Below are 20,081 nucleotides of genomic sequence, written 5' to 3' on the forward strand. Positions count from 1 at the left end.
TGAAACTCGATCCACCTCTTAGTACAAACTCTTGTGAAGTCCTCACAGCCAAGCTATCCATAACTAACTCACATTTTGTAACTATCCACCTTATCTACCGCCCACCAGGCCCTATAGGACTCTTCGAAGAAGATCTCAATAATATCCTATCTAATAATCTGAAAAGTTCCTCCCAGAAACTCGTACTAGGAGATTTCAACCTAGGACTCCATGACCCCCGAGACTCGAATGCCACACTAATCAATAACTCCCTAGAGGAACTAGGTTTCACCCAAAAGATTACATGCCCTACTCATACTAAAGGTAGAACCCTTGATTGGATTGCTGTGCACAATTGCCCCATCTCGGTACTATCCACACTACCTCAGCTTTGGTCAGACCACTATCTAATCACATTCGCCTTAGAGGCCCCACCTGCACTACTCATTGATAATGTAGCCCCAGCAGTCCCCACCAGAAATAAAAGAAACATCACGCCAGAAAACCTCATCCCGCTGATCATACCCACCCTCAATTCTATACCAGACAACACTGACCCATTTACCATGGTAGACGTGTACAATAAAGTGATGCTATCATCCCTTGATGCCATAGCTCCCTTAAAGATTAGAAAAAGCAAACAACGTAAACATGTGAACTCCTGGTTCTCCCCACAACTAAAAAAACTCAGACGTGAGAAACGTCGTTGTGAGAAAATATGGAGACTTGATCCTTCAGAGACCAATAAGCGCAACCTAAGTAAGCAATCAGCCCTCTACAAAAAAGAAATAATTTCCGCCAAACAAACTTCCTACAACCTCCGAATCACCCAAGCTAAGTCCAATACTAAAGAGCTCTTTACAATTCTGAATGAGTTAGAATCTCCTATCCAAACCTCAGACTCTTGCACCAAGGATAAAAACTGGTGTACAAACATTCAAACTGCCCTGTCTAATAAAATCACCACCTTGCAAACGAAGATCCACCATAAAAAGGCTACCCTTCTCACCATTACTAAATCCAATATTAACGATGTGACAGTGACACCTTCCATCCTGACCCCCTCACTTGATACCACCCCCCACTTCAACTTCCGCAAAGTATCTATCAAAGAGGTTGAGAATGTCATCCTCACTCTTAAACCATCGAACTGCCACGGGGACTTATGCCCAGCACAACTTATAAAAGATGCAGCTCGTGAATTATCACCTTTCATCACTAAACTAATAAATGCATCCTTCAACTCAGGCATAATACCCAATAACCTGAAACAATCATGGGTCCTCCCACTCCTTAAAAAACAAAACCTAGACCCCGCCATACCTACGAACTATCGTCCTATCACCACAGTACCATTCATGCTTAAAATCATCGACAAATTGGCATATTTACAAATCCAACAATACCTAGAATATAACCACCTTCTAGGAATCCGACAATCTGGTTTCAGGCCCCAACACGGAACCGAAACCGCTTTGGTTGACCTTAAGATACAAATTGACGAGTTGAGAGACCAGGGCAAAACTGCACTGCTGCTGCTCCTTGACCTCTCAGTAGCTTTCGATTTAGTCGACCACGAGATTCTGTGCAAACATCTCGAGTCGGCCGCACACTTCTCCCATGAGGCTATAGGCTGGATTCAGTCCTTCCTCAGTGATAGAACAATGCGCGTCTTCTCACCATTAGCGGCTGCTGACCCCACGCCCATCGCCTGTGGCGTGCCTCAGGGCTCCTGCGTCTCACCTACATTGTACAACATCTTTACAAAGCCCCTTTTTCGATGATCTTGACGGTCTGGGTATCACCTACACAAACTATGCAGATGATTCTCAGATCCTCATCCCGTTGTCGGGGGATTATGACAAGGATTTGGCCTTTGTAAACAGAGTGTACCTCATCATTCAGGCATGGATGGCCTCACACGGACTATGCCTGAATGATGACAAAACAGAACTCCTCATTCTTGGTACCTCAGCCAATATCAACAAACTCGGCCAAATTTACTCATCATTCGTAATTGATAACAACACCATCACTGTGGCCAAGGAGGTAAAAACCTTGGGTTTTTACCTAGACTCCTCACTATCATTTAACAAACAGGTAAACGCAATGGCCTCCGCCACTGCTTATACTTGTAAACTCATCCGAGCTGCCAAACCACTCCTAACATCTAATAACTGCACTACCTTGGCCAGAGCATTGATCCTATCTAAGCTGGATTACTGTAATGCCCTTTACGTAGGCAGTAACAAACATATCATAAACAAGATCCAAATCCTTCAGAATAATGCTCTAAGAGCAGCTCTAAGTATCCCCAAGAAAGCCCACATCTCAGATACCAGAAGATCTGTTAACTGGCTTTCCACGAAAGACAAAATTTTCCTTAAGTCTGTCTCACTGACACACAAATGCCTTCATGACATGGCCCCGAAATATCTGATAACAAGATTCTCTAGACAGGTTTCATACCGCCCCTCCAGAAGTGCCAACGCCTATCTACTACTAGTCCCAAGATTCAAACGGTCCCTGACTGGAGTGAACAGCTTCCCTGTTAAAGCAGCTACTCACTGGAACTCACTACCGCCACCTCTAAGGAAAGACATCCCTTACTTTCAGTTCAGGACATACATTATACAATGGATGAAGGACCATGACAAATAATACTCCCTGGTAGCTCCTCATGCCATTATCAGTGCCATCACCAATTGTATTATTGTTCAGTGTACCCCAGCTACCTTCTGCTACTATATAAACTGCACTAGATAAAATGTCTTTGATATCTGTTTACCCATGTTACCACTGTATCCCTATTGTAACTCCACGGGACGTTATTTAATATGCTGTATGTAACTAAGCTATACAACCCTCTTACTATGTTCGCGCCTTGTTATCCTTGTGGTTATGTGCGCATTATAAATAATAAAACAAACAAAACAAACAAACTGTGACTGGCTGATCACTTCAGCGGAGGTGGTACAAATCACACCCACTCTGACTAAAATGGCAGTCAATAAGCTTAGTATTGTCCAACCTAACCATTGTACTGCAATAGGCTTAGGTTCTTATGCAATCCAACCATGCATGACAAATGACAGAAATCTCAAAGTCTGTGCCAGACTCACCAAACTGTACGAACCACTTGCGAGATCATTACCCTCAATAAATAAGAAAACAAACTGCCCCACCGGTGAGAAGCGTAATAAGCCCATTCTGGCCACGTCCTTGCAGCCTCTTCACGACAACACCAACCAGCAAACCGGTTGCAAACCCAAGTTAGCTGACCCTGACCTACCCATGCCCATCCATGCCACAGCCAAAATTGAGTCACCTCTCCTCAAAGGAGCACTCATAAACGCCAGATCTCTGGTTGCCCACGCAACAGACATTGCAGACCTAATATTAGATGGTAATTTGGACTTCCTCGCAATAGCGGAATCCTGGCTACATGACGCAGCAGGACCTGCGCTTATGCTAGCAATCCCTGACGGATACTCGATAGCAAGACAAGACAAAGATGAAACTTGAGGTGGAGGCATAGCTATCATCTCTAGATCTAGCCTCTCCTTGAGACAAGCCCCCCCACAAATCACTCAATCCTGTGAAGTTCTCACTGCCAAAGTTTCCCTAACTAAGTCCCAGTCACTTACTATCCATCTAATATACAGACCGCCTGGCCCACTTGGGACATTTGAGGAGGACATCTACAGTCTACTATCTAACAATCTCAAAACAAATCAGGGCTCTTATTCTTTGAACTGCCCCTATTATTTTAGCTTTTGCAGAGAATATCCGCTTCCATTAACGGGTTAGATCCCTGAAACTGCATGAATCGCGTATAATCGCGTGCCGAGCGTAGAATTAGTCCTGTCACAAAAAATGTATGAACCTACCCACAATAAAGGGAGAACCTTAGACTGGGTAGCTGACCAGTGTGACAACAATTGCACGGCCACCATCACCTCTATCACACCGCAACTGTGGACAGACCATTCCCTCGTGTCTTTCACACTATCAACTATTAGACCACTTCCGCTGACCTTACCCATTGCCCCCCCCTTGCCCAAAAAGGAATAAAAAGAATAACACAGTAGACAATGTGATCCCTGCCATTCTACCCACTTTAAATGCACTATCCAACAACTTAGACCCCGGCACACTGGTCCAACTATATAATAAAATTATGCTGACCACACTAGACAAAATTGCTCCACTTAAACTTAGACCGAGTAAACCTAAATCTCATCTAAATAAGTGGTTTACCCCCCAGTTAAAGGACCTACGTCTTCTAAAACGGAAATTTGAAACTACCTTGAGGCTACTCCCATCCAATGACAATAAATCTAAGCTAGCCAAAATGTCCTCGCAATACAAAAATGAAATTTGCCTGGCAAAACGAAACTCCTATAACGAACGCATTGCCAATGCAAACTCTAGTATGAAGGAACTATTCACCATTCTAAAAGAGCTAGAGTCCCCGATTCCCACACCTGACAGTTGCATCAAAAATAAGACATGGTGTTCAGAGATCCAACCTGCACTATCCAACAAAATAACCACTCTCCAATATAAAATTGCCAAAAAAAGACTCTCTGAATTTACCACTATAATCAGATAACCTTAGCTCTCCCAGCGTAACACCTATTGACCAGACTGCTAGATTCCACTTCTAAAGTATCTATATCAGAGGTAGAGAAAGTCATATTATCTCAAGCCATCTAATTGCAAAGGCGATCTCTGCCCTGCTCAGATTATAAAAGATGCGACTAGAGATCTTGCACCATTCATTTCTAAACTGATTAATGCCTCCTTCGCATCCGGCACTATTCCGTCTAATCTGAAACAATCCTGGGTACTCCCTCTCTCAAAGAAGCAATCTTTAGACCCACATATTCCTACTAACTACCGTCCCATCACGACGGTACCATTCTTACTCAAAATACTTGACAAGGTTGCATATACCCAGATCCATAAATATATAGAACTGCATAAACTCCTAGGAGCAAGACAATCTGGTTTTCGCCCACTACATGGGACGGAAACAGCCCTCATCGACTTAACACAGGTTGATGAGCTGAGAGATATATGGAAAATTGCCCTCCTCCTACTTCTGGATCTCTCGGCTGCATTCGACTTAGTGGATCACAAGGTCCTTTGCAATCACTTGGACTCAGCAGCTCACTTCTCTAGAGAGGCCATCAGATGGATAGAATCATTCTTGAGCAACAGAACTATGAGGGTCTTCTCCCCATCGTCTGCTGCGGACCCCGTCCCAACCACATGTGGTGTACCTCAGGGTTCCTGTGTCTCCCCTACATTATACAATATATTCACCAAGTCTTTGTTTGATGATCTGGACCTTCTGGGTATGACCTACACTAACTATGCAGATGATACTCAGATTCTCCTCCCACTTTCGGGAGATTATGGCAAAGATGTAGCATTGGTGAATAGAGTGTATCTCATCATCCAGGCATGCATGGCCACCCACGGTCTATGCCTGAATGATGATAAGACAGAGCTTATCATCCTAGGCACCCACCATAACCCCAAGAAATTAGGCCATGAATATTCAGCCTTCACCATCGATGGAAACACCATCAGGGTAGCCAAGGAGGTGAAAAACCTCTGCTTGCACCTTGACTCTACTATGTCCTTTGACAAACATGTGAAATCTTTGGCCTCTACCACCTCTTATACCTGTAAGCTTATCAGGGCAGGTAGACCTTTCCTCTCTAATGACAGCTGTATAATCCTGGCCAGAGCATTAATAGTCTCCAGGTTAGATTACTGTAATGCTCTTTACAGCGGTGCAAACAAGGCCATTATCCAGAGGCTACAAAAACTCCAAAATAACGCCTTAAGAACTGAGCTAGTCGTGAATAAAAGATAACATATCTCTGCAACTAGATGCCAATACAAGTGGCTCTCCACCCACAATAAAATTCTACTTAAAATGGTCTCCTCTACCCACAAAGCATTAAACAATGCTTCCCCTAGTTATCTGGCAGACAGACTACACAGAAAAATGTCCATCAGACCCACAAGAGCCAATAACACAAACTTCCTTATTGTACCAAGATACCGACTCACTAAGATTGCCGGTAATAGCTTTCTAGTGAAAGCATCCAAACTATGGAACTCCCTGCCTCACCAGCTCAGAGTAGATCAACCGTGCTTACTTCTTAGAAGTAATTACATCAACATGCTCAATTCAACTGACCACTAACATGTCCCATTGTACCTGCCTTACCTAGGATCCCAGAGAATAGACTTACATCATACTGTAACTAGGATTTGTGCCCACCTAACCTCCTGTCCTGACCTGTTCTAACCTGTATATCTGTATATATGTCTTACTGTGAATACACCTGTCATTTTATATGCCTTACCCTGTTCTAACCTGCATACCTGTTTATATGTCTTACTGTGAATATACCTGTAATTATATATGCCTCACTGTAACCATACCTGTAACTATGTAAGCTTTGCATCTCCTTACTGCTGTGCCCTGCTACCTTTGGGTTTGGTGTGCATTAGAAATTAGTAAACAAACAAACAAACAAACATACAGCATTCACCTGGACGGACATGGAGAGTGAGACTTAAAGCTACACCCTCAAGTTCTTAACCACCGCCACTGGAGAAGGACAAACACTGAAAGCAGTGGGCCAGAAGGAAGAAGACCAAGAATCCAAGTCAGAGCAGGATCCCACCACCGGTATCTCAGTCTTGTCCCCATTTATTTTTAAGCCAATTGTTGTTCATCCAGCCCCTCACAGACAATAGGCACTCACATAGCCGAGAGGACACCCCAGCCTGGTCAAGATCTAAACGGACCAGAGTCTGGGTGTCATCTGCGTATGCGAACGACCGGAAACCGTGGGAGCGAATGAGACAAGTCAATGCCTGAACATAGATTGTAAATAGTATAGGGGACAGAGCCGAGCCATGAGGGACTCCACAGAAAAGAGAAGAAAAAGAGGAGCAGAATGGAGGTAAAGAAAGAGATTTGCCCCTCTCAGACAGGAAGGATGAAAACCATGCCAGGACTGTACCGCCGAGGCCTACTGACCCCATGCGGGACGCCAGGGTGGGGTGGTCGACAGTGTAGAAGGCGGATGATAAATCAAGTAATATCAGGGCCCCCACTCCACCCTGGTTAACCAGCATGGTAATATTGTCGACCACAGACACCAGTATACAGTCTCAGTTCCACGTCGTGGATGGAAACCTGACTGAAAGGAGTCAAAAAGTAAAGTACATTCCAGGAAAGAGGACAGTAATGGCGAGATCAGAGATTCTAATAGTTTCATGAAGAAGGGAAGGAGTGAAATGGGACGATAGTTAGCCAAGACAGAAGCATCCAGTGACGGCTTTTTTAGCAGGGGATAACCATTGCCGGTTTAAGATTGTGAGGGATGAAGCCAGATTGACAAAGATTAACTGCCATAGTCACCCAGAGGGAGATAGAAGGCATAATATCCCTAAGCACCTTCAAAGGCACTGGGTCAGAAGGAGCTGTTGACTTAAGTGAATTAGCTGCTCTAGAAACCTCCTCCAATGAGAACTCAAGAAAGTGGCTCCAGACTGGGGCTGAGGGGGCAGCAGGGGGGTTGGTAACTATAACATCATTAGTCAGGGTAGGATCAGAGGTGCCGATGAGGTCACGAATATCTTTGATCTTAGAGACAAAGAACTCATAAAGTGAATCACGTAATTGCTGAGTAGGTTGAGCCATGGGGGTAAAACGGGTGTAGAAAGAGAATGACTTAACCACCTAATAGAGCTCTTTAGATTTGTCAAGTGCGGATTCTACTTTGGATGTCAAATAGGCCTGTTTCGTGGCACGGATAAGAGCATGGTAGACATGATTGAGCTAACGGTAGAGTAGTTTGGCATTATGGTCATAGGACACGCGCCACCTACGCTCCTCTCCGCCTGCCTCACTTTCAAATGGGCTGCTTTAAGCTCATCCGTGTACCAGGGTGCAGAAGGACGTAGCTTTTGCCAAGTGATTTTTAGGGGAGCCACCAAGTTGGTGGCTGCCTCCAAAGTCTTAGATAGAAAAGACAGATCCACTAGCGGTGAGTTGCGGCATTCCGAATTAATAAAGGATACCATTTGAGAAAGATCAGCAGTATGCCAACTGCGTTTCATAACATTAGCCAAGCGAGTCAGGACATATGCTATACTCTCCCTTGATGCTATTAAAGCGTTTGACTCAATCTATTGGGAGTGGCTGCTAGCGGCACTAAGGGAGTTTGGATTCGGGGAGGTCTTCATTCGCTGGGTTTGGATTCTATACACGAACCCCAAGGCCAGGGTAAAAACCGGGAGGTTGGTGTCGGCAATCTGGGATATAAAGAGGGGGACCAGACAGGGTTGCCTGCTGTCCCCAATGCTATACATCCTGGGCCTTGAGCCAATAGCGATATACCTCAAGAAACTGTATCTAGACGTTGGTGTCTGGGTTGGGGGAACGGGGCATCTACTGTCACTTTATGCGGACGATGTGCTATTATATTTAAGGGTCCCACACCTAAACGTCCCAGTCATCCTAGACATACTGGACAACTACGCTAAGGTGTCCGGAATCATCTTCAGCAGATCTAAACCCTGCATATTCCCAATAGCAGGGCTAAGGGGAGGGACCCCAGCACACTACCAGCGGTTGGACTCAGCTGGGAGACGGACTCGTTTAAATACCTAGGGGTCAACATAAAACATATGCCAGAACAGATGCACGAACATAACACGGCTAGGGTGGTGCATGGCTTGAGCAACTCTATGAAGTTCTGGTCCAAGTTACTGCTGTCTCTACTAGGCAGGGTGGCCATCACCAAAATGATCATCTTACCGAGATTTGTATACTTCTTTAACAATGTGCACTACTACATCAAAGCCTCCTTTTTCCGAACACTGGAAACACTGATCCAGGAGTTTCTGTAGGGCGCCGCTCGTCAACACTACACCTACCATACGACCAGGGGGGGGCGTGAAACTGCCAAACCTGGAAAGGTACTACCTAGCGGCCCAACTCAGCCATGTGGTTAAATGGCTGGCGGACGAGTCCATCTCAGAAACTGGCCTGTTACAACATCTGGTGGCTCCCATCAAGCTGAAAGAAATACTTTGGGTAACACACGGGGACGCAGACCACACTCCAATGGTGGTAACACTAGGAAGGAAAATATGGAGGAGGACACGAGTTCTATTAAAACTCGCACATCCGTACTCCCCAGAAGTACCAATAGCAGCGGACACATGCCGAGACAGCACAGACATGGCGGTGTTAAGAAGATGGGAAGGGAGTGGGATATACACATGGGGGGACGTGTACGACGAGGGGGCCTTCAGGGAGTTTAGCTCAATACAAGAAAGAGAAGGGGTCCCGAGCGGGCAGTTCCTCTGGTACCAACAAGACCGAAATGTGGCCAAAGATAGCTGGGAGGGCTGGGCCGAAGAACCGCAAGCAAAACCAATGCTTACGCTGATGTACAACCTCAGCGATGGCTAGTGGCCAGTCTCAAGGCTGTATAGTATGCTCATAGACGCACCCAACCCCAAGAGCACAGCGCTAAAAGAGCAGTGGGAGATAGAGCTGGGCACAACAATAATGGAACAGGAATGGGAGAGAATATTGTGTTACCCCAAAGCAGTATCGCGGAACGATCGCTTTAAATTGATACAATTGAATGTGCTATACTGCACCTATATGACTCCTCACATGGTAGCCACCTTCAACAAGAGCACCAGCTCACGATGCTCATGGTGTGGAGATGAGGGAGCCGACATGATACACAAGTTCTGGGGCTGTGGGCGTGTGAGGGGTTTTTGGACACGAATAGAACAAGCTTGCAGAGCGGCTGGCGTAGTCAGGTTTGAATGGTCGCCGAAGGAGTGCCTGCTCGGAGCTTACCCCAGGGTTAGCAAATTCAAGCATCCTGGCCAAGAGAACAATTGCCATGTCTTGGAAAAGGGTCAGGGGGCCACAATACCAAAAATGGCACAGGGAATTTGGGAGGTGGGCAGAGGCTGAAATCAAGGTGTGGATGTAAGTCGTCAACGGATCGGAACCGGATGGCAACGACAAATGGGTTGCATGGAAAGCACTGGTGTGGGACATGTTTCACCCATCTGACGATAAACCCCCCTGAACGGACCACACAATGTGAAACACACCCGCCCCATGTCTATATAGCTATCTGACCGTGCCCAATTGACAATGGTTGTTGGTGACACCATGAGAGTGGGGGCAAGAACTGTAGCCCGGATGCCCGGACGTCCGCCCAGGCGCACAATGCAACACACTATAAGACCCTTGTAGGAAACGGTTTGCTTTTTGTTTGAAGGCTACTGTTACATTTTTGGAACAGTCGCATGATTTGAATGGAATGTGATACACTGAAATGCATAATTGTATTAAATCAAATGCCAATAAAAACATTTAAAAATAAATAACATTAGCCAAGCGAGTGGCAGCAGGAGGACAAGGACAAAGTAATTAAAAAGGTATCAGAAAGTGAACAGATCATAATAACTTTTTCGGCGGAGACGAATAAGAGGGGCGTTGTATCTGATGTTAAAGTTTCCCAACATCAGAATATTGGAAAACCTTACCCTAAGAGAGGCCACCAAGTCAAGGAAAGGAGCTAAAAAGCAGTATAGGGGCCAGGAGGATGATATACAATTAAAACATGTATGGAATAGGAGGCATCTACTGCCAGGCGTAGAAGGTTGTGGGGTACAGGTACCACAGAAAATCTAAATTTAGATTTAAAGATGACACCAATGCCGCCACCAGGATGGGGTGCAATTGTATCCAAATGAAGAAGTTGTAGCCGGCAGGTAGTGCCTCTGAAAAGGTAGGCACCGAGCTATCAGTAAGCCAAGTTTCGGTCAGACAAAGCAAGTCTCGGGCGTCATCTTCCAGTAACTCAAACATAGATGAGGCGTGAGCCACCAAGGACCGCGTATTGAGTAGGTAGGCATTCAAAGCAAATTTCCCACCAAGGATCACCTCAGGGACAGGAAGCAACATTTGTCTTGCGTCAAACTGAACAGGAAATACCGTGTCAGAGGGTGCTAAGTCCACTAGAGACTGACACGTAAAGTAGATCACATTATTTCTATTGACGCTCCACTCCGCGGCCCGTCCGGGCACAGACGGGCTAGACTTTGGCACGACTTTGATGTGCTCCCACTGTACCTGTCCGCTGCGCTTCGGGAGAATACCTGAAAATAAACACATATCACAATAGCCGGATCCCTCCCAATTCTAGATAGTGAAGAGAGACTCTTGGTCTTTCTATGCGTGGTGGAGAGAAAAGAAAGTCCGCCCGCTACCAGGCACGAGCCCTGGAAGGCGTGGGTGGGAAAGCCAGCACCTTCCTGCTGGCGAGCCAGCTACAAGACGATTAGCAGAATAATTCAAATAAAAGAAATAAAAAATGAATGGCAGTAACAATTAATTAAAAGCGGCGTCCAGTCATTCGCCAGCCCCGCTAGTCGAGCAATGAAAGGAAATAAATATAAAGTGCCCCACTAAGAGCAAACGAAATGTGTAATAGTCTTATAGACTGATTATTTTCCCCATATGAAAGAGCAAAAAGGCAAGGGAAGTAAAGCATGACGCTTTACTTACATCCAAAGAGCCAGGTCAGGAGTCCAAACATAGCAAAAATAAATAGTGTGTGGGGTGTGCCAAGATGGCATAGAGGTAGGACGTGTGCCCTGAACCCTCTCCATCCACCTGCCCGTATTGCTTATCAGCGGGCACCATTTTTGCCTTCTTTCAGGCTCCAACCCACCTGTAAAGTCAGAGAAAGCTGTCAGAGGTGCTTGCTGGTTCCAAGCATGGTGGTATGTCTGTTACGGTGAGCCATGGCCCGGTGAAGCTGGCCATCCCTGGCAATCCCATAAAATTACAGCTGCAGTCTGACGGGTAATGCGGGCTGTGCTTACAGGCCAGAGCAGGTCCATGCAGTGGGCCGGGGGCTTATCCCGGGCACGGCCCATGGGAGCAGTGGTCTGTGGAGTGAGGTTGCGGCCGTACAGTGGAGAGTGCCCAACAGGAGACGCTGCCAAAGGCTGGGGAACCGACCGGGGGAGAGCCACACGCCTTGAAGAGGTCCATTGGCATTGTGACTGCGGGGCAGGGTGCCTGTGGGGCCTGCAGCCGGGACCCATAGTGGCAAAGAAGGTAGGCCGGGCCCCAGTGCCTGACATTGAACCCCCTACAGTGAGGAGCGACGCTGGTGGATGGCGGGTCCCACCTCTCTGGCCCCTGACAGTGGTCTGCAGCAGTCCTGGGAGCCCAGGAGGCCCCCGCCCTGGTTTATGAAGAAAACTAAGAGCCTGAGGCTGGGGACACTGCCTACTACCCACATCCTGACAGAGTTTTGGAAGCAAGACAACCCATAGCAACACAGGTTTGAATCCCGGACTCAGGCTTAAAAACTGGTCCCTGGTATTAAGCACGTCATGAAATTACAATTATAATTATAACTGCAGTCCCTACTCTTCATTTGAAGGTGGAGCGCCGTTGACAGGGCGACAAGGCAGGGATCCCTTGCAACTAAGAAGGTGCCTCCAATGTTAGGGGCCGCCGCACAGAACTATCTGCCTGAGGTACAATGAGGAGGACGGGGCAGCCCTATAAACATCATGGGCATGGCTAGCTGACCGGCAGACCTGTGAGGCGGATGGAGTAGAGGACCAGCTGACCCATTGGATGAGCACTAAAAACCTAGATACAGAGGGAGACTCGCAAGGTGCCCGCTTGCTGTACCCAAGGAGGATGGAAGGGATTGTGGCCCCAGAACCATCAAGAGCCATTAAGGGCACCCTGCCTTGAAAGAGTACTCCTGAAGACTGACTTGCATACCTGGATCGCCTGCTGCTCTCCCCCCAGTCACTGGGGGTTCTGCCCACCTGCCATCTGGAATTGGAGGGCGTGGGAAAAATGCTCAAGGCAGGCAAGAACAACAAGTCGCAAGACATCCAGCAATACCTAGCAAAGAGGTCGGAACAGAGGAATGGTATGGAGGGGGATACGAACGCTGTGGCACAGCCAGGGTTAGGGCACCCAGCAGCTCACACCGGACTTCCTAGCTCATGCACTAGACTTCTTAAGGAAGGACATCCAACAATCCCTGCAAAGAAATGGCTGAGTTGCCCAGAGAACTACGGAAAGAGATTGGGGCGCTGGGAGACAGAGTTGATCAAAGTGAATGGTCAGCTGCTGACTTGGCATTGGAGTTAAGGGAGGTCCAGGGGTCTCTGACTGTGCATAAAGAGGACACAGAGCCCGTGCATAGTAAGTGTGAAGACTTAGAGAATAGAGGGAGGAGGGAGAAGTAGAACCTATGTATAAACTTTCTTAAGGAAAGCACAGAAAGGGACGATTTCGAGGGTTGTCAGGCAACTCTTTCAGCAGCTCCAACCGGAAGGTGCCCAGTCCACTCCCAAGGTCAATAGGGCCCGAAGGGTTGTCCCAAAGAGCGACTGTGCAGACCGCCCTCCCAAGCATGATGTTTTATTTTAATAATTTATTTTTAATTTGACATCAACAATATAAACATAGGAGTCCAATCCCCCCCATGAACCGCCCTCAAACTTAATTCAGTGTGAATCGGCAATACATGTGACAAAGACTTTGCTTCCAGTTCCACAGCGCAAATCAAATTTTGTAATCAAATATTGTACATATGGAGCTCTGACCTCTGTCGGCCTTGCGCGTAGCGGTAAAGTTCAGATAAAAGCAGTCTCCACATCATGACAGAATGCCACGTCCTGAAGCCGCCCATGCACGCTGGGGGGAGGACCCTTCCTCCAGGCCATGGCCACCCTTCTATGAGCCACCACCAATAGCAGCCCTGCCAAACACCACATCCCCTGAGGAAGGGACCTCATGCACCGCAGGAGCGTGAGCACAGGATCCAGTTTAAGGCATTCTTCAATAATCAAATATACTTTCTCCAATACCCCGACCCAAAAGTGGGAGATCTGCAGGCATTTGCAGGCCAAATGAAGAAATCCTGCTTGGGCAACTCTGCACCTGGCGCAAGAGTCAGGGGCTGAAGAAAAATGCCTTCTGGATCATGGCTGTGGTGTGATACATCTAGTGTGGGAAGTTGAAGTGTATTAACTTACATTTGGAGTTTAAGGACACCTTCTGGGTCTGCCCTAGTGCGCATATCCTGTCTTCATCCTCTATACCCCTACCCAGGTCCCCTCCCCACCACCGTCTCAGCGCTTCCTACTCCCATGGCATCTCCGCCATGAGGCTACTGAATAGTCGCGAGACCAAGCGGACCTCTCCCCAAGATTGAATCATCCCCAGCAATAATTCCCATGTAGGAAGCTGTTTGGGAAATGAGGGGAATAGCGCCTTGAGTGTATTCCGCACCCGGAAGTATAGAAAAATATCCAAAGCTTGAGTCCCGCCCCTTCCTCCCCCCCACGTTCTCTCTTGCCTGCTGTAAGGAGGGAAACTCATCATCACTGAAGAAATCCCTAAAGGTGATAATACCCAGCTTGTCCACCCACTGCAAATATGCTCGCTCTCTGGTCATGGTCAGCCTTGCAACTTGCCGCACCAGGAGGAGGGGCGAGCATAATATAAGAACACCCAACTTCCCTGCAATCTTCTTCCAAAACGCAAAGGTAATTTTAACAACGTTCAGGGTGCTGGCGAGAGTCCCATGGCCCCAAGGATCACAGAGTGCAACAGGACCGGGGCAGCGAGCGCCCTCTATACCTGTATATGAGGTTGCACGAAGTGAGTGGCATACCAATGTGCCAGGAAATGTGCCGGTCAGGCCCAATAGTATCATTCCAGATCCGGCAACCCCACCTCCCTCGCAAATGGTTGTGTTCGCGTGGCATATACTACCCTTGCTGGTTTCCCTGTCCAAAGTAGATTGGGAATAAGCCCACACAGCCTTAGGAAGAAGTCACCAGACAAGAACAAAGGGGCATTGAGGAAAAGATACAGAAATTTAGGTAGCAAAGAAGAATGAGGGCATTTATAGAGAACACAGTACCCAGACATGTTCACAAATCCAAGGTGGGTGGCATATCTCCCAGTTTAATGAGCATAAGAAGGCTTTTATGTGTGGGTGGGAGTGGGTACTGCTTCCTGGGGACCTCATGGGAGGGAGAAAGAAGAATAGGGACCGATGGGACATAAACTCTTAATAAAGTGGGTTGAGATAGTGTAAATGTAAAACGTGGTGGCGAAAAATATGGTGCATGTAAAACAATGATGTGGTGAACACTCTGTTGGATTTCCTTTTGGGTCATGTCTTTGTCATATCCTAATATGTTACATTAAAATTCTCTGGATGGAAGTTTCAGTTAAGAGGGGAAAAGATGTATCTTCTTGGATATTCAAGAAGATGTAACATACTTCTTAGATGTTGGTTAATCTTTGTTTTATTATGTTTTTTTATAAGCTTTGAAATATTAATAAAAATATATTGACAAAAAAATAGATTTAATACAGTCCTTGGATGGATTTCCAAAATTGTGCAGGCTTCAAATTACACATTCTCTAAATACTGTAAGTATCTACATGTATACATAAAGGAGAACATGATGGGTGTGGACTCTCACTCAGTCTTTATCTGTTCACAGGATATGTGCCGCATTGCTATAACCTACTGTACCCTTATCAAGAAGCGGGCAGAAGAGATAGCAGTCCAAGGGGGCCAGGGAGATGCTGCTAACAAGGTGAGATCTACCTACTAATGCCAGTATTGGGTTGGGTGACTATTCGAAAGGTCCGTTGTGTGGAAAAATCACTTCTAAAATATGTTGTGTGATATGTCATTCTTACAGGCCAGAGTTGACATGCATCCCCATTTGGTGTGTGATGTGTGGAGGGTAGGGGAGAGTTGGAGCTCAGGGTTCTGAAAGGATGATTCTAGAACTGACTGGCCTGTAGAGGAACCAAGAGCATTGCCTTTTTCATGCACCTCATGAATATTAAAACACATGCTCGAGATTACAAAATGCATAATTTCTGAAACACATTTGTATGTATGTATGTATGTATGTAGGTAGGTATGTATGCATGCGTGCATGTATTTATGGGATTCATAAAGTGTAAACTAAGCTGGGAATCAATAAAGCGCTGTACACAAGTGAAAAATAGTTGGAATAGGTATGTTGAGCACGGTGGAGGTATGGAGTTACAGAGGGGGAGAAGTAAGGTTGAGTGGAACAATCAGTGATTGCCAAGATGTTCTTAAGTAGTAGCATCCTCAGGTCCTTGCTGAAGTGTAAGATGGAAGAGCCCAGTTTTATATGCGTTGGTAACTTTTTCCAGAGACATGGGGAGTAGCAGGAAAAAGCCTGGTTCCTAGTTTGGTCCCTCTTAAAACATTTTTTTCCATTTTGGCGATATTGTGGCTTCTAGTGGTGCATTTCCCAACGGTGAGTTTTTCAGCCAGGTTAAGTGTTGTTGTGGTTATTGTGGTTTTGTAGGTGTTGCAGACTGTCTTGAACATGATGGGTGCTTGCTGGGGTGGCCAATGCAGCTCCTTCAGGATGGGGGTGATGTGGTCTCATATACTTTGGTAGGTGCTAGAGCATGCTGAACAGCTTTCAGATGGGCCAATGTGGCATCTTGGACTCCTGCAAGTGAGCATTGCCTCTGTCCAGGTGGGAGATGACCCAGGCTTGTACAACTGTTCTGAAACTCAGGGTGCGGCTGAAAGGCTTGACTTTTTGGATGCACGTGAACTGGTATCATGCTGTTTAGGTCCTCCTGGTGATGTGTGTTTGACATGGAGGCCAGAGTTGATTGTGAAACCGAGAGATTGTGCAGTGGGTGTGAATTCAGGTGTGAATCCAGTAAGCTTTATGTCAGTCAGCCAATTCTGGACTGGGCATGCTTGGTGAGATTTCCTTGTTTAATTAATTTGTTCCTTGTTTGGTAGGCGCTTCACATTTAGGCTTGGATTAGCGATAAACGGGGCTTGAGTCAATGGATGTCGCTGATTCAATGGATCCTTGGTACAGCTGTATGTCATCTGCTTACTGTTGTATCTTGATGTCGATGTTGGCGAGGAGATCCCCCAGATGTTCCATGCAGAAGTTTAATGTAGCCAGTGTCGCTCCACAGATTACTGGGCAGGGCTCAGATCTTTTGGGGACCTTCTGGATGAGTTAATTCATGCTTTAAAGAATACAATAACATTACAACACTTAACAAATCTAACAAGTCATGTAAACAATTTGTCCAAACTAACTGATAGAAAACACAGCTAAAATAAGAATATAGTTAAGATATGCTTATACAATCTTTTTTATTAGTATTTTTACGCCAACAAATTTAGAATAGTAACCCACTTCTAACCCTATCCACTTGCCCAGAGACATTTTCAACACTTTAGTATGCAACATTCCAGCTTCCCAAAATACCATAACAAAGTTCATCTTAAATTTCATGACATGTTTAACGATTTGCCCCAAATCCTGTCATGTTTCATTTGGCATCTCCAATGCTTATTAATTTACAGCTCAAACTCCATTCTCCTATCCAGCTCCATTCTCCAATCCTATATTGCAGGTATTTCTGTCACCCCCCCATTTCTTGGCAATATCCCGCTTGGTCATAAACAATGCTAAGGCAATAATCCGCTTATAATATCTAATACAATCTAAATCCATCCAAATTACCAAGAGGCCCAATTTCAGGTCAGTGTTCAGCGGCCAGCACAATGTCCTTGAAACTTCCCAAAAACAACTCCCCAATTGGATTGGAGCAGTGGACAAGACAAGACAAGACAGTATAATTAAAAGTTCCCAATCCAGTTTTTCATTTTAAACAGTATGCATTCCTTCTACTTATGGATACCCTCTTGTTACATGTAGGACCTCAGCACTCTGCCCTTCCTTCAAAGCCCTGACGTTGTCCTCCCATCGCTCCCTCAAATTAATTAGTTGTGCCTTAGTGATCGTAAGGATTGCCCTATAGAAGTTGGCTTTAGTTTATATTAATTTCAAATTCAGTCACATAACGCTGCATCTGGGGGAAGATTCTGGAAGCTCGAATGATCATTGCAGCTAGACCCTTAACTCACATCTGAGTTGTAAATACTGGATGAAACCTCCTCTCTTCACCTGAAATGGTGGCTTTTCAAAAGATGCCAGGCTTCCACTATTAGGATGCCCAAGCTCTAGATTCTGTGGTCTGCCTAGAATTTAAAATCTGGGATCTTCTGCACTTCCAGTAATGCAGCAGTTTCCCAAAGCCGGGGAGGTGCAACCTGTTTCTTCCAACCAATCTTATTGGTGAGATCCTGCCAAGCATGAATTACTGATCTGCTTATGGGTGGGAGTTATCACCCACCCAGAGCGCCTTAAAGAATGTGCACCGGAGTGTAACAGTTCCTGTGTAAAAGGATGGTTACTAGTAGGCAATCATTGGCTATTGTTAAGTGTGCTGCCCAATAATATTTTTGTAAGTGCGGACGACCACCTTCCCATACTGATCTACAAAGAGTATCTGTTAAATAAGATTTTAGTTTTTGCTGCTTTGCCTCCATAGACACCAATGGGACGTCATATTTTCTGCTTTTGCTTTTAACCTTTTCTGACTTTTGAAGGTAAGCAAAGCCTACTTTGGGGGCACTGATCAGTCGCTTTGGCTATCATTGCAGGAGAACTCGGATTTCCAGAGTAAAGCTCTGTTTATTATTTCCTGCACACATCACCTTCTGTGAAGTGCAGTAGTGATACTTTATGTCTCTGGAACTTTGTTTTTGGTAACTTTGTGGTTACTTGTTTCTTTGTACATAACCAATCAGTAACCGTACAAGTCACGCAATGATTTAACCATTTTAACTATTAATACATATTTTATTTGGATACTTAACAAAAACATAATATCCTCCAATTAAACATTCCAGCTTTATCCTTCCGGAATTTGAATTTCAATGTATTGCTTTTCTCCCGCAGATTCCTCATCTTGATAGATATCCTTGTACAGCTCTGCTGCTCAGAAACCTTTCCACCAGGGGTTTAGTGGATCTTGACTCAGCCCTCAATCCGTCTTGCACGATGGTCGATCATCGGCTCCGGAAGTGACGTCACACGGCATACATATACCTTGTCACTAGGTTCCAGTTTCTTTTTTCCATGCCCTCACATGCTGCATCGGGAACTTGCTCGAGTTTCACTCAATGTTTTTCAGTAATTTTTTTTGATTTACCACAACGTTGTCTTCGCACCAAATCTCGGGTTTGAAGCAGTGCTTGGATTGCAAGGCCAAAATGTTGGTGACGGACCCACATGACTTCTGTTTGTCGTGTCTGGGTTCCACTCACGACACAGAGGCCTGCGTGTCATGTGCCAAGATGCAACCCAAGTCCCTGCGAGACAAAGCCGGTAAGCTGGCCCTGGGCCGACCGTCGCCGTAGTTTCCACTGCAGTCTCTCGTCCGGTCGTCTGAGGCTGATACTGAGGAGCCCACTCATCCCGACGAGAGCCAGCACCGCAAGAAAACAAAAAAGAGTTCCCACTTCAGAAGCCATTCCTCATCCTCTTCTTCACAGAAAAAGAAGATACGCCACCATCAGCGGGAAGCGGATTCTTCCTCAGAGCGAGGTAAGCCCTCTAAGGGACCGACCACTTGAGAAGAGTGGGATTTATTTAAAATGGAAATGCTTGACATGTTTCATTAAGAGGCGGCTATCGGCGCGGCTCCCACCGCTGACCAGCAGGCATCGGCAGCAAAGTGGCGCTCGGTACCCCCTACCCCACGCTTGCCAGAGCTTTCGAGCTCCGTGGCCTACGAGGCCAGAAAATCACCCTCTAGAAGCCTCTCCCACAGCACCCATCAGAGCTATCGGCGCTGATATCTACCCCTTTGGCCTCTAGGGCTCCGCTACAAGCTAAGCCCTCGGCCTCGGTATCCAGACCTATGGAGCCGAAAGATAAGCCTTCAACGTCGACTATCGACGTTGGCGCTTTTCAACCGCTGTCGCAGGCAGGCTTTTTCGACTCAATGAGGTACATTTTCAGCGCTGATCAAGCCGAAGAATGTGAAGAGGTCGACCCCATCTTTGTGGGGCCCGGCAGCATCAACTATT

At 46.2% G+C, this 20,081-nt stretch overlaps 1 protein-coding gene across 2 annotated transcripts in view; it reads left to right on the top strand.

The window, feature by feature from the left end:
• UNC13D (unc-13 homolog D) overlaps window positions 1–20,081 on the top strand; it is a 2,023,528-nt gene that overhangs the window by 1,247,690 nt on the left and 755,757 nt on the right. For both annotated transcript variants that reach the window (XM_069654742.1, XM_069654741.1), the window contains exon 23: window positions 15,619–15,714. In XM_069654742.1, the coding sequence (XP_069510843.1) occupies window positions 15,619–15,714 (96 nt within the window). The remainder of the gene's footprint in view (window positions 1–15,618; window positions 15,715–20,081) is intronic.

The sequence above is a fragment of the Ambystoma mexicanum genome, chromosome 3q (assembly GCF_040938575.1).
Source record: "Ambystoma mexicanum isolate Mex_15411 chromosome 3q, UKY_AmexF1_1, whole genome shotgun sequence".
In the NCBI taxonomy this organism is placed as follows: Eukaryota; Metazoa; Chordata; class Amphibia; order Caudata; family Ambystomatidae; genus Ambystoma; species Ambystoma mexicanum.